Source organism: Trichechus manatus, unplaced genomic scaffold, assembly GCF_000243295.1.
Source record: "Trichechus manatus latirostris isolate Lorelei unplaced genomic scaffold, TriManLat1.0 scaffold00294, whole genome shotgun sequence".
NCBI lineage: Eukaryota > Metazoa > Chordata > Mammalia > Sirenia > Trichechidae > Trichechus > Trichechus manatus.
The window spans coordinates 450,784-463,007 of NW_004444230.1; the positions used below are offsets into that span (position 1 = coordinate 450,784).

General features: G+C 49.5%; 2 protein-coding genes across 2 annotated transcripts in view; both read left to right on the plus strand.

Annotated features, from left to right (window-relative positions):
• Positions 1 to 8,655, plus strand: part of RETREG3 (reticulophagy regulator family member 3) — an 18,554-nt gene extending 9,899 nt beyond the window's left edge. Inside the window, exons 3-9 of the mRNA XM_004390284.2 lie at positions 808 to 838; positions 1,748 to 1,874; positions 2,511 to 2,595; positions 3,437 to 3,574; positions 4,638 to 4,720; positions 5,915 to 6,047; positions 6,459 to 8,655. Coding sequence (XP_004390341.1) covers positions 808 to 838; positions 1,748 to 1,874; positions 2,511 to 2,595; positions 3,437 to 3,574; positions 4,638 to 4,720; positions 5,915 to 6,047; positions 6,459 to 6,916 — 1,055 coding nt within the window. The 3' untranslated portion in view covers positions 6,917 to 8,655. The remainder of the gene's footprint in view (positions 1 to 807; positions 839 to 1,747; positions 1,875 to 2,510; positions 2,596 to 3,436; positions 3,575 to 4,637; positions 4,721 to 5,914; positions 6,048 to 6,458) is intronic.
• A 986-nt stretch (positions 8,656 to 9,641) lies between these two features.
• PSMC3IP (PSMC3 interacting protein) lies at positions 9,642 to 12,141 on the plus strand. The gene is made up of 7 exons (XM_023725245.1): positions 9,642 to 9,810; positions 9,905 to 10,005; positions 10,186 to 10,275; positions 10,575 to 10,686; positions 11,164 to 11,309; positions 11,440 to 11,493; positions 11,638 to 12,141. Exons 1-7 carry the CDS (start codon positions 9,741 to 9,743, stop codon positions 11,833 to 11,835), a joined length of 771 nt encoding a protein of 256 aa, XP_023581013.1. The 5' UTR covers positions 9,642 to 9,740; the 3' UTR covers positions 11,836 to 12,141.
• Positions 12,142 to 12,224: the final 83 nt, after the last annotated feature.

A 12,224-nucleotide genomic window follows, 5' to 3' on the forward strand; every position in this document is an offset into this window, starting at 1 on the left:
TTAATTGTGCTTTAAGTGAAAGTTTACAGTTTAAGTCAGTTTCTCATACAAAAATTTATACACACATTGCTATGTGACCCAAGCTGCTCTCCCTGTAATGTGACAGCACATTCCTTCTTTCTACCCTGGATTTCCCATGTCCATTCAACCAGCTCCTGTCCCTTTTTGCCTTCTCACCTAGCCTCCAGACAGGAGCTGCCCATTTAGTCTCATGTATCTACTTGAGCTAAGAAGCACTCTCTTCACGAGTATCATTTTAGTCCAGTCTAATCTTGGTCTGAAGAGTTGGCTTTGGGGCATTCCCATCATTTTTCACAGAGGGATTTCAAGAAATCATATAGTCTACCAGCCTGTCTTATGGCTGATGAATGTCAAAAGACTTTACATCATTCAGGATAGATAATGGGTCTCTTTTAAGAGAGCAGGCAGATTCCTAGGGTTGGAGTAGTTACAGCATGCCTTGGTAGCCTGGCACACATTGACATGTATGAGCAGCCCAGACACACTCAAGAGGTGGGATGGACCATTTTCCTTCTTGTCCACTTTGGCTTTCAGCTGAAATGATTAGAAGGAGGTTAATGGCCCATTCAGACCCCTGCCCTGGAGAAATGAGCTGGTATAAGCCATCATTCCCTTGTCTACAGCTCCCTAACTCTCGCAGTATAATGTGGTGTCGCCTTTGTATTGGCTACTACTGTTTTCTTTTCCCCAAGCCTATTAAAACTTGAGCTGTCAGACCAACAGCCTAACATTTTCGTGTTTGGTTTTCCCTACCAACTAATGCTGGTGTTTGTTTTAATATTGTAGTGCCAAGACCCGACGCATTAGACAATGAGAGGTATGGAACACTAATTAAATCCCTTTTTGTTGCTTGAATGATTCTTTTGTTGTAATATGCTGGTTACCTGTTGTTAACCCCATGTTCTGGACACACAGTGTAAGCTGAGAACTTTAGGCCTAGTCTATTCCAGATAATCATTTCAACAAATCCTAAAGTTCAGGCAGCTGTATGTTGATGGCTGTTGTCCTTTGATCTTTACAGGAGAAGTTTCTGAAGAAGCAGCATTACAGTGCCTCATAACCTGACATGCCAGGGCAGTGTGAAAACTTAGAGGCAACTAACTTCATTTGTTTCCTGGCTTTAATACCAGGTCATTTAGTGTTTTCTGTGACCTCTAGCTATTTAAAGTTCCTGGTCAGAAAACACATAGGTTCTTGGCATCAGCAAGCCAAAGATTCCTCTGTGTCTTACAGCTCCTGCTTTCATTTCTCAGTTCATTCACCCCATATGTTTAATTCAAGGAATTTTCTCTGCTCTGGTTTATTTTGGTTTTGTTCGGTTTTCTCTCTGAGGGGCACCTCCACCATTGCCGCCTCCCCCTCAGCAGCAGTGGTGTCAGACTGTGCTTTGCTTTTATCCTTGGATTGCAGTCACAGTGAATTGCAGTGGTCCCAGTACAGGGAAGATGATGTTTCTAAGCACAAAGGGCCTCAGAGCCGGTGGCAGGTTTACACATGTGGATTAGGGTGCTTGCTCATTGGGTGGAGTTGTCAGAACAAGTTTACCCTCCTAGTCCCTAAATTCAAGTTTCAACCTGGTGAGCCAAGAAGAAAGTCATGCTTCACCTCTAAAGCACCTGGAACACTCCAGTCCCCTATTTAAACCCGGAAGCATTAGTTGCCTACACAGCAAGATAGGGGGCCCTCAACACCCACCTTTCACAGCTCCCCCTTCTCTCTCCCATAGCTGGGGCTTTGCGCACCCTCAGTTGCTCAGCGTGCCCGAGCTCTGCCACCATGTAGCTGAAGTCTGGGTTAGTGGGACCATTTTCATAAGGAATCTTTTGCTTTTCAAAAAGCAAAACCCAGGCAAGGTAAGACTCTTCCCTTTTTCACTTTCATCTCTAGCCTCTCAGTTGAGTTCATGCTAAACTGAAACAGCCCTTTATTACATATCCCCATTCAAGAAAGAAAAGGCTGCAGTGTTTATAGAGACAAAAGGAAGTTGTAGGAGCAGGCTTCTGACGAGCCACTAGGACTAAGGCAAGGGCTTGATGACTCCTTGTTTGGCGTGCTTGCCACTAGATGAGGCCATCTTCCTGCCCCAAGATGGGAAAGAAAGCTTGCTTGTGTGCACTGTGTCATATTGAACATGTGGTAGGTTGCTGGTTTTTTTTAATTTTTTTTTTTTAGTTTGACTTAAACCCACTACCAACACCTGCTTTCGGAGAGAATTTTTGGCTAAGTCCTATTCAAACCAGTTTCCCAGCATGAAAGGTGAAGCCCTATGTGGTTAGCCACATAAAATGAGTTTGAATAGAAGTGGACATCCCCCCCAAACAGAATCAACATTGGATGCCAAAGTGGCTACATTTGTCATTCTGACATGTCCACACTTGACTCATAAATCATAAAGAATCATTTCAGTGAGATCTCCACCTCTCCGCCCATCCCCACCCCAGGTCCCTCTCATGTGGCAGAAACTTAATACTGTTTCCTGACTCCCCTAGTTCTGCTTGCTGAGCTGTGGGATACTGACCTCATTGGCCATCTTGGGCCGCTACATCCCTGGGCTCCTGTTGTCCTACTTAATGCGTAAGTACGGCATCCACCTCCACGTATGAGCTGTACCCTACCCGTGGCCTTTCCAGCCACAGCTAGCTCTGAGTCTAGGTAGAAGGCTTTTGTATTTTGGTTCTCCAGGAAATGACCTTTTTATAATATTTTTATGACCTGTTTAATGTCAGGAAATATCTTTCTTCTTAACTTTACCAGGCTGCACACATGCAAAGTCCTTTTCTTACCAAGTCAGTTACAGAAATTGATGAGGGTCCACTAGCATATACTGTACTGCCAGCTAAAAAGGACTGACTGCCCCTATCTAAGGAGGGAATTTTTGGAGTCAGTGTATTATATAACAACAGAACGAAACTCTTAGGGGATCCTCTACTAGGTTCTGTTTTCTTCTGAAGCACTTGTTTTTCCCCCTGAAGCACATTTTTATAAATTTAGTTACTTCCTTTTGGCATATGCACTGCTCACTTGGGGCTGGAAGAACTGAGTAGCAGCAATATATCAGGATCTCATATGATTTGTTGTGTAGTTTCTGAGGCATTTTTACCATTTGGCCTCATTAATGGCTCAGTGACACCCATATGCAGCTGACTATACTGCCTGGGTTTGTACTCGGCCTGTCAGCAGCTTATCCTGCCTGCCTCTGCTGTGCAGAGCCTTGTACTAGGCCCTGTGGGTGGCTGCAGAAGTCCCGGCCTTCACAACCCCCCTAGTCTAGTAGGGGAGACTGGGGAAGCAGAATTAAGCAGAGAGCTTCCATACTAAGTATCCAAGTCCTAAGGACACAAAGCAAAGGGACAGTCAGGATTGCCTCATGCAACCCCTTCTCCATTTTGCCACTATTTCCCACTCCTCCTCTCAGTTGTCACTGTCATGATGTGGCCTCTTGCTGTGTACCACCGACTGTGGGATCGAGCATACGTGCGGCTGAAGCCAGCTCTGCAGCGGCTGGACTTCAGTGTCCGTGGCTACATGATGTCCAGGCAGAGAGAAAGACAATGTAAGTGTCATGGGGAGGCTGACTTCCACTTGGGTAAGTTGGGGAAGAGAAGGAGAAGCTGTACATCTAACATAGTGGGTAGGTCTTTGAAAGTAGGAGAAGTGGGGTGGGGGGTTGTAGGTGAAAGTGATCTTCTGTTCCAGGGAAACCTGTGTAGGCGTACCGATTTTTCCTGTTTAGAATTCTACTGTTTCACTTAAAGCAAATCTGAGAAAAGTTCTCCAAGTCAAATAAAAGGCAGATAGTAAAGACATCCCTGGTACTAGCTGCTATGTATGAAGGACTTTCCATGTGCCCAGCACTGAGCTGGCTGCTCTACATACATTGTCTTGTTTAATAACATTTACAGAAGCTTGAGAAGTGGGTGATATTCGCTTTTTACAGTTGAGGAAATTGAGGCTCACAGTAAATGGCAGAGCAGATCTTTTCAGCTTCTAAGCCTGGCCTCTTGTCACTACTGAAAACTGCCTTCCAGAAGGTGATTAAAAACTGCTAGCGCAGAGAGCAGAAGTGTCCTAGCCTGAGAGCCATCCAACACATGAATGGCATTGGTGCAAACTTTTTCCTCTCTTCTGTGGTCTTACCAGGTTGGGGGTATCATTAAGCCCTGGCCTTCAAAGAGATCTGCCTGTGGTCACCAAGACCCAGCTTCCCCTGGGTCAGCCAGTTGAATAGTATCAGCCCTCAAAAGCCTGATTAACCAAGGTGGGGCATCTCCCTTTGCCCTCCCTGTGACAGTATATACTTACCACATTGACATTGGGGCTGCCCTTAGCAGATCTTGAGAGTTGTTGACAAGCCTGGTAGTTGATCGTCTGACCAGAACAAAAATGCGTGGGGGTTGGTGGAGGGAGGGATGTTGGGAGATCTTTCTCTCCTGTGTTATCAGCTCACTTTGGCACTTTGGCTCAGCAATCCCACCCACTCTCAGGCATTGTTATGTAGGCTTAGGGCCATAATGAGAGTGGTTCTTCCTCTTATGTTCTAGTTTTTTAAAGTTCAAAGGGAGTCCCCCCTCCCACCCCCAGGGAAGGTGTCACGGTCTTCTGCTCTTTCCACATAGTGCACCGCAGAGGTCTACACCGTGAACATGCCGTGGACAACCACAGTGACAGCGAAGAGGAGCTTGCTGCCTTCTGTCCTCAGGTATCTTGGGTGGGGGAGCTGCTTACCGGCCAGCTTTCTTTAGCTCCCTGTGAACCATCTGGCACCTCACATTTTGGCAGTAACCAGGTTTCAAGCTCATGATGGTTTCTCCAAGGCTCTAGACAGACACCCCTTGCCCCCAAGAGCAGTAACAGGGAGAGAAACTAGTGTTATATTGGAACTCAGTACCTAGATCTTAATTTGAGCCAGGTGACCAGCACACTCTTTCCCATGCCTTCTTTTAACCCCAACATAATGGTAGAACCTTTGGAGCTGGTGTGATCACCTTTTAAATAGCCCAGGCCACCCCTAGGTCTGGACAGTGTGTGTATCCTCCTGGCCACCTGTGAAAATTATTCTCTGGACCAATTATTTGTTTAAGATAAAGTGGCTAATTGATTCCCAAGACTGCTTTCCTTCCTGTGTTCCTGGAAGGATGAATAAGGGTGTTTCCTTAGGAGAGCAGCCTAAAAGGGGCCAAGATTTTTTTTTTCTTCCCTTTTTTTTTTTTTTTTTTGTGCTTTAGATGAAGGTTTACAGAGCAAATTAGTTTCTCATTAAACAGTACACATACTGTTTTGTGATATTGGTTGCCAACGCCATGAAATGTCAACACTAACCCCTTCCCGATCTTGGGTTCCCCATTACCTGCTCTCCTGCCCCCTCCTGCCTTCTCGTCCTTGCCCCTGGGCTGGTGTGCCCATTTAGTCGTTTTGTTTTACGGGCCTGTTTAATCTTTGGCTGAAGGGTGTACCTCAGGAGTGACTTCAGTACTGAGTTATAAGGGTGTCCGGGGGCCATACTCTTAGGGTTTCTCCAATCTTTGTCAGACCAGTAAGTATGGTCTTTTTTTGTGAGTTAGAATTTTGTTCTACATTTTTCTTCAGCTCTGTCAAGGACCCTCTATTGTGATCCCTGTCAGAGCAGTCGGTGGTGGTAGCTGGACGCCGTCTAGTTGTGCTGGACTCAGTCTGGTGGAGGCTGTGGCAGTTGTGGTCCATTAGTCCTTTGGACTAATCTTCCAGAGCGGTCAAGATTTTGACTGACGTCCCCATGCCCACCTGGTTAAGCTGATGGTCTGGGGGCAGCCTTTAGGGCCAGGGCCACCTATATTAGTAAAGCTATACCGGGGGACTGCACCTGGTTCCGAATGACATCATCTCCTCAGGCTTGTCGGTCTTTTCTTTTCCTAAGCTGGATGATTCTACTGTTGCCAGGGAATTGGCCATCACAGACTCTGAGCACTCGGATGCAGAGGTCTCCTGTACAGACAATGGCACATTCAATCTTTCCAGGGGCCAAACACCTCTAACAGAAGGCTCTGAAGGTGAGGGACCTTGGACCTGAGTTGATAAGGGATCTGACTGTTCCTGCTCAGTTTCCCCAGGCTGTGGGAGGGGATACTGATGCCCCTGTCTGTCCTATTTTCTGAGCTGTGGATCAGGTTGCAGAGTAGCCTTAGGGGTACGACTACAGCCAGGGCGGCACTGCTGTTTTCCTTGAAGCCTTGGGTTCTCACATCACAGGTGGTGTAGTGGAGGGAGGGAGGGGAGTTCTCTGGCCAGTAGAGATCATACCCATCTGTAAATGGAGGGGGAAAGCTGACGAGTCCCACACGGTTTGCTTCACCCTGAGAAATCTGTAGTGGGGAAAATATGGTTATATGGGGTTCTTTGTTGGGCTGGGGCACAGCAGGGCCAGACAGCTCCATGTCTCAGACACCTCTGTATTCTCCCAGACCTAGATGGTCACAGTGATCCAGAGGAATCCTTTGCCAGAGACCTCCCAGACTTCCCTTCCATTAACGTGGATCCTCCTGGCCTGGATGATGAAGATGACACCAGCATTGGGATGCCCAACCTGATGTACCGTTCCCCACCAGGGGCCGAGGAGCCCCAGGCCCCTCCTGCAAGCCGGGATGAGGCCGCACTGCCGGGGCTTCTGCTTGGTGCCCTGCCTGCAGGATCCAACCTCACCAGCAACCTTGCCAGCCTGGTCTCCCAGGGCATGATCCAGCTCGCCCTGTCAGGGGCCTCCCAGCCAGGCCCCTCTGGCCCTGCTCCCCGAAGAGCAACAAGAGGCTTCCTCCAGGCCCCCAGTTCAGACCTGGACACTGATGCTGAGGGGGATGACTTTGAACTTCTTGATCAGTCGGAGCTGAATCAGCTGGACCCTGCCAGTTCTAGGAGCCACTGAGAAAGAGACTCCTTTGTTTTGGGGGGGGTGGGGGGGCACTGTGGTTTACGTTTTTTACCCACCCCATCCCACTTTAGGTGAAGGGGCAAGGGAAGAACCCAGGTCCCATCCCCTGAATTATATTTGTACGCTGAGTGGCCTGGCTGATGCTCTGAGGCCTGCTTAGAGAGGATACTCACTCCCCTGCTACCAGCTGGATACCATATGAGCTCAGTCACTGACCTGAGAGCGTGCTTCCCAAGGGAGGCCTCTCTCCAACAGGGTGGTACTTTTGGGGAACAAAGTAGTCAGGGGTATTGGTTCCCCTTTGAGGGGTGCTGCTGTTTCCTTCCAGGTATGGGTGCTTGGGGGCCCTCACTGAGAGAAGAGCCCATTCCTTCCTTCTTCCGTTCATCACTTCCCTAGAGCCTCCAAAGTCAGGCAGCAGCTGGAAAGTCACACTGTCGTCCTCTTCTGTTAAACCATGATTTGGTTTGGGTTTTTTTCTAAGCAAGCTTGGCCTTTGGTTCTGCATAGCAGGCCTGCCCTTCCCCCCACCCCTCCAAAATAATGCTTGTGAAATTTAAAGAAATGTGAACGTGACATGGGGACAGGCCTCTTCCACATCCCCTTGGCCATGGGGATCAGTAGGCCTGGAGGGTCAAGGAGTGTTTTCATACCACCTGGTCTCACTGAAGGCCCTGGAGCTGCCTGCTTGTCTTTGGTGCTGTTAACTCCCAGCTCCATCTGACCATCAGCCTGAGCAATGAGCAATACCATTCCTATTTCTACGTTCCTGCTCCTTCCTCTGCTCCTCTTGTGGAGAAGTAATAACTCCATGGGGGATAACAAAGTAGCACTTTAAAAATGGCCCAGTGGCATTCATACCAGGAGCCACTGGCTCTCTTGCACCAGCTGTTCATACTCCCTGTTCAGCTCCTCTACTGCTTTTCTTTTCAACTGCTTCCTATCCTGACAGGGCCTCCTTTAAGGATGAGCCCAGTTAGTGAAACTCTATTATCAGCAGAGACCCCTCCAAGGGGCATGTGTTCTGCTGCTGCTAGTAAAATCATGTGAGACAAAACCCAAAAAATGCTAATTAAGTTATGCTAGCCCCACAGCCTCTCTGCCTCCCCAATCAGAGCTCAAGCCAAATTCTTCTATCCTCTTCCCTCTGCATTAACTCTTGGCCAATCCTCAGGGACCACTCCCCCAGCACCCCCCATACCTGGGTGAGGGATGTTGGACAGAGCCCATTTTCATGCGCTGCAAGTGGGGGTGTGCAAACTTGTTTGCTCTTGGTTGTTGGAAAGGTACAGAGGCCAGAGAACGAAAACAGAAGGGAGAAGAACTAGGTGCCTATTTCATAGTCACTTACCTTTGTGTGAAGGGTAGGGGTAAATGGCACCCCCTGCTTTAGGGTTCTCAAACAGATTTTGGGCACCTCTCCTCAGAGCCCAGGTGTCTTACAGGTGTGCTCTGATGTGGAAAAAATAGGAGGTGTGGGAAAGGAGTGGGATTTTGTGTGTCTGCATGAGTGTGTGTAGCTTCAGGCCTTGGGAGGTGTCAAGAGGGAGGGAGGAAAGCAAGGAGAGCAAAATCTTTGGAAGCTGTTTCTCGTACCTGGGGGATCCTGCTCTGAATCTCCTTAGTCCTCCACTGTGAATTAGGGGTCGGTGGGTGGGTGAGTGCTGGGGAATAAATCTTGTATGAGAACAATCTTTTAAGAGACTGGTGTTGAATGGTGTCCTACCCTTGGTAAGTCTTCTGTTGTTAATCCGAGATCTGATTAATTTGAAGAGGTGACAGCTCAGAAGGGGCTCACGTGCCCGTCCCTAGTTTTCCTGTAAGAACAATCACCATAGTATGAGGCCATTTCCCCACCCCAGGAGAGCCCAGCATGAGCATAATCTAGCCTGCAGTTCTCTCATTTCTAATTCTTAATATTGTCTCCTAAACGTGAGAAGACCAGTACGTTTCCGGGGCTAGTGAGATTTTAGGTAGCATAAGGCCTTAAAAAAGTAGCACCACGCTCCTCCTCCACTGGATTGAGCTGCAGGGACAGCTGCTCTTCGGCCTTCAGCTGACCTCAGAAACTAGAAATACTTATTTCAGGCTCTGTCCCACTGGCCACTGTGGGCAGGAATGAAAAGCACCTGCCAGGTGCTGTCGTGAGCTTGACTGGACCAACAGGAAGCTTCTCTGCAATCTTTGCGGTTTAGGAATGGCCCCCTCCAACCAAACCTTTCCTTGGGCGTTCAAACCACCGCGTGTGTTGAGCACCCCCTGTGTGTGAAGCTCGGTAATGGGCATAGAGGGTATAACGCTCTTCCTACGGCGTTGACGATATTAAGTTTTCACAACCACCCCCTTATTATTATTTTACAAATAATGGAACTGACCGGCGAAAAGAGCAGTGGACCGTGGGCTTAGGACACGTCACTGTGTGTAATTAGCCCTGTGACCTTGAGCAAGTCGCTTGCCCAGTGCGAGAGTAGATCCGTAAAGTTTCTTTCCGTTCAAACGCTCTGGGCCTAGCTGAAGGACACGAATACTCGACTCAGCCACGGCTACAAATGGGTCTCGAAACTTTAGGAGTTCTTTACCGCAGCCTTCCTGCCGATGAGGAAGAAGGAAGAGGTTAGAAACCGTGCGGCTCCACCTGCCCCGCAGAGGCCCGACGGCCGGAGGTTGGCGCCAGATGCCAGAGTTTCAGGCTGAAACGAAGGCGAGTCTCTACGGTGTCCGAGAAAGGCCACTCGGTTCGTCAGAAGGCTTCCCCCTCAGCCAATCACCGCCCGAGTTCCCCCCGCCCCGGAAGAAGCCGTTGCCCCGAGCGACTACAATGTCCGGCTTTCAGAGTTTGGCGGCGGGAAAGGCCATGAGCAAGGGCCGGGCCGAAGCTGCGGCGGGAGGTAACGGGGGTGCCGGCACGGACAAAACTCGGGAGGGGAGCGGTGAGGAGGTTCGATCGAGTGACTTCCTCCCCCGCCTCCTCCCTCTCCATAGCCCCCGGGCTCCTCCTGAAATACCTGCAGGAGCAGAACCGTCCCTACAGCGCCCAAGACGTGTTCGGGAACCTGCAACGGGAACACGGACTTGGCAAGGCGGTGAGGACCCGCTTCCGGGATCCCTGTCCCTTGGGAAACCTCGAATCAGGCTGGAGCCCAGCCATCTCGAGCTGCCATGAGCTTCCTGGCCTGTCGGGCGCTTCCCCATCATTGGCTGAAATCTCCACTCCCAGGCCCAAAGGCACTTTTCTGATTGTTCTGCTCCCTCCCCTCTGCCAGGCGGTGGTGAAGGCGCTAGAACAGTTGGCCCAAGAAGGCAAGATCAAAGAGAAGATGTACGGCAAGCAGAAGATATATTTTGCAGATCAGGTGAGGGAAACCTGCACAAGCCATCACCCATGGGAGAGCCCGACATTGGGTGAATCAACTCTTAGTGTCACCTCTCCTTGGGAGCATTGAGGCACCCGTGAAACTCATGCCTCTTCACCTGTCCAGAGTGTTCCTATTGGTGAAACCCATAATTTAGGTTTCGCCACCTTGAGGAGAATGTTCCTTTACTCCTTCAGCCCTGTGAGTGGTTTTTTGGAGAGTACCAGATACTGCAACCTTGCCTTCCCAGACGTGCGCTCCCATCAGCCCCACTTACGTTTTCCTCTTGTCTCTGGCAGGACCAGTTTGACATGGTGAGTGATGCTGACCTCCAAAACCTGGATGCCAAGATCGTGGCCCTAACCGCTCAGGTGCAGAGCCTGCAGCAGAGCTGCCGCCACATGGAGGCTGGTAGGACTGGGGAGCCCTGGAAGGTGCCCCTAGCAGCAGGTTCAGTCCTGAGTCCAGGAATTACTGAGTGTGTGCTTTGTTGAGACTGCATATCTTGTTGCCGCTCAGATCCCTTTGCTGGGCTGCCTCAGGCATTATGTGAAAACAGCTTTTTGAATTCAAATGAGCAAGACATGTATTTGCATTCCCTACCATGATTATCAGTGTGCTGTTCCCACGTTTCCCTATATTCTTGCCTCTTTAACTGGCTATTGCTAAGTCTGCTCAACCTCACATCCCGCCACCACTTGTAAATGGAAGGGGAAAGGAAAATACAATAAACTGGTAATTCTGTAAGCCTTATTTTCCCGAGCATTTCCAGAAGGTAGATTCCAGAGCAAGGCAGAGGCCTGGTCTCCCACCTCTGGGAGCGCTCACTGGGAAGGAGAGAACCCTTTCCTCAGGGGTAGCTGTAACCCCAGAGAGGTGTGGTTTCAGAGCTGAAAGAGTTAACTAGTGCCCTGACCACACCGGAGATGCAGAAGGAGATCCAAGAGTTAAAGAAGGAATGTGCTGGCTACACGGAGAGACTGAAGAACATTCAGGCGGCCACCAACCATGTAACTCCAGAAGAGAAAGAGCAGGTGAGCTGGGCAGAACAGAAGGGGTGGAAGGTTGGAGGGCTGCTTGTGCAGATCCGGGGTGAAGACAAGGGTTGACCCCCATTGGGTGGTGTGGGGCTGGCGCTTAAAGGAACCTGTGTCTTCTGTCTAGGTTTACAGAGAGAGGCAGAAGTACTGTAAGGAATGGAGGAAGAGGAAGCGGATGGTAAGTGTGCTGGAGTGCCAAGGCAAGCCTGGAAGAGCTTTTGGAAAATAGCAGTCACCGGAGAAATTGCTGCCTGCTACCACGGATCTGCCAGGCAGTTCCCAGTACTATCCCTCTGAAAGGGGTGGTTTTGCTTCTTGTCAGGCAACAGAGCTGTGTGATGCAATCCTTGAAGGATACCCCAAGAGCAAGAAGCAGTTCTTTGTAAGTGGGACTCTCCCCCTCCCCTGCACCCCTTGGATCTTCGCCCAGGGAGGTCACATTCACTTGTCTCCCTCCCCACAGGAGGAAGTTGGGATAGAGACTGATGAGGATTACAACGTCAAGCTCCCAGACCCCTGAGAGGCCCTCTGACAGGACTGGGGGATGGGAACACAGAGGTCCCTGACTGGCTGCCTTGTTGAGGTTGGCTTTTTTGTTGCTGTTCCTGCTGCTTTCCATCTCTGAGCAGGGCAGCTGGCAGAAGGGCATAAACCAAAGTACTGTGTGGAGGGAGAGGCTGTAATCCTGAGTGATGATCACGCTCATTTCACTGAACACTTGCAATCTCTCAAGCTTAACACTTAGACTTGGAGCAATGCTAAAGGAAAACATTCGGCAATATTTATTGTTATGTAGTTTGATATAAAAATATTTAATTTCCTCTGGATAGTCAAATCTCCCAGATATCAGAGCGGAGGAAGGCAGGGGGGAGCTTAGGGGTGGGGGTCTAGAGAGGCTACTATACACCA

Bases quoted from the DNA above. Each gene is read 5' to 3' on its own strand.
- PSMC3IP (XM_023725245.1), top strand. From the start codon at position 9,741: ATGTCCGGCTTTCAGAGTTTGGCGGCGGGAAAGGCCATGAGCAAGGGC. The intron at 9,811-9,904 runs GTAACGGGGGTG...CCCTCTCCATAG, and splicing joins GGCCGAAGCTGCGGCGGGAG to CCCCCGGGCTCCTCCTGAAA. The intron at 11,494-11,637 runs GTAAGTGTGCTG...GCTTCTTGTCAG, and splicing joins GGAGGAAGAGGAAGCGGATG to GCAACAGAGCTGTGTGATGC.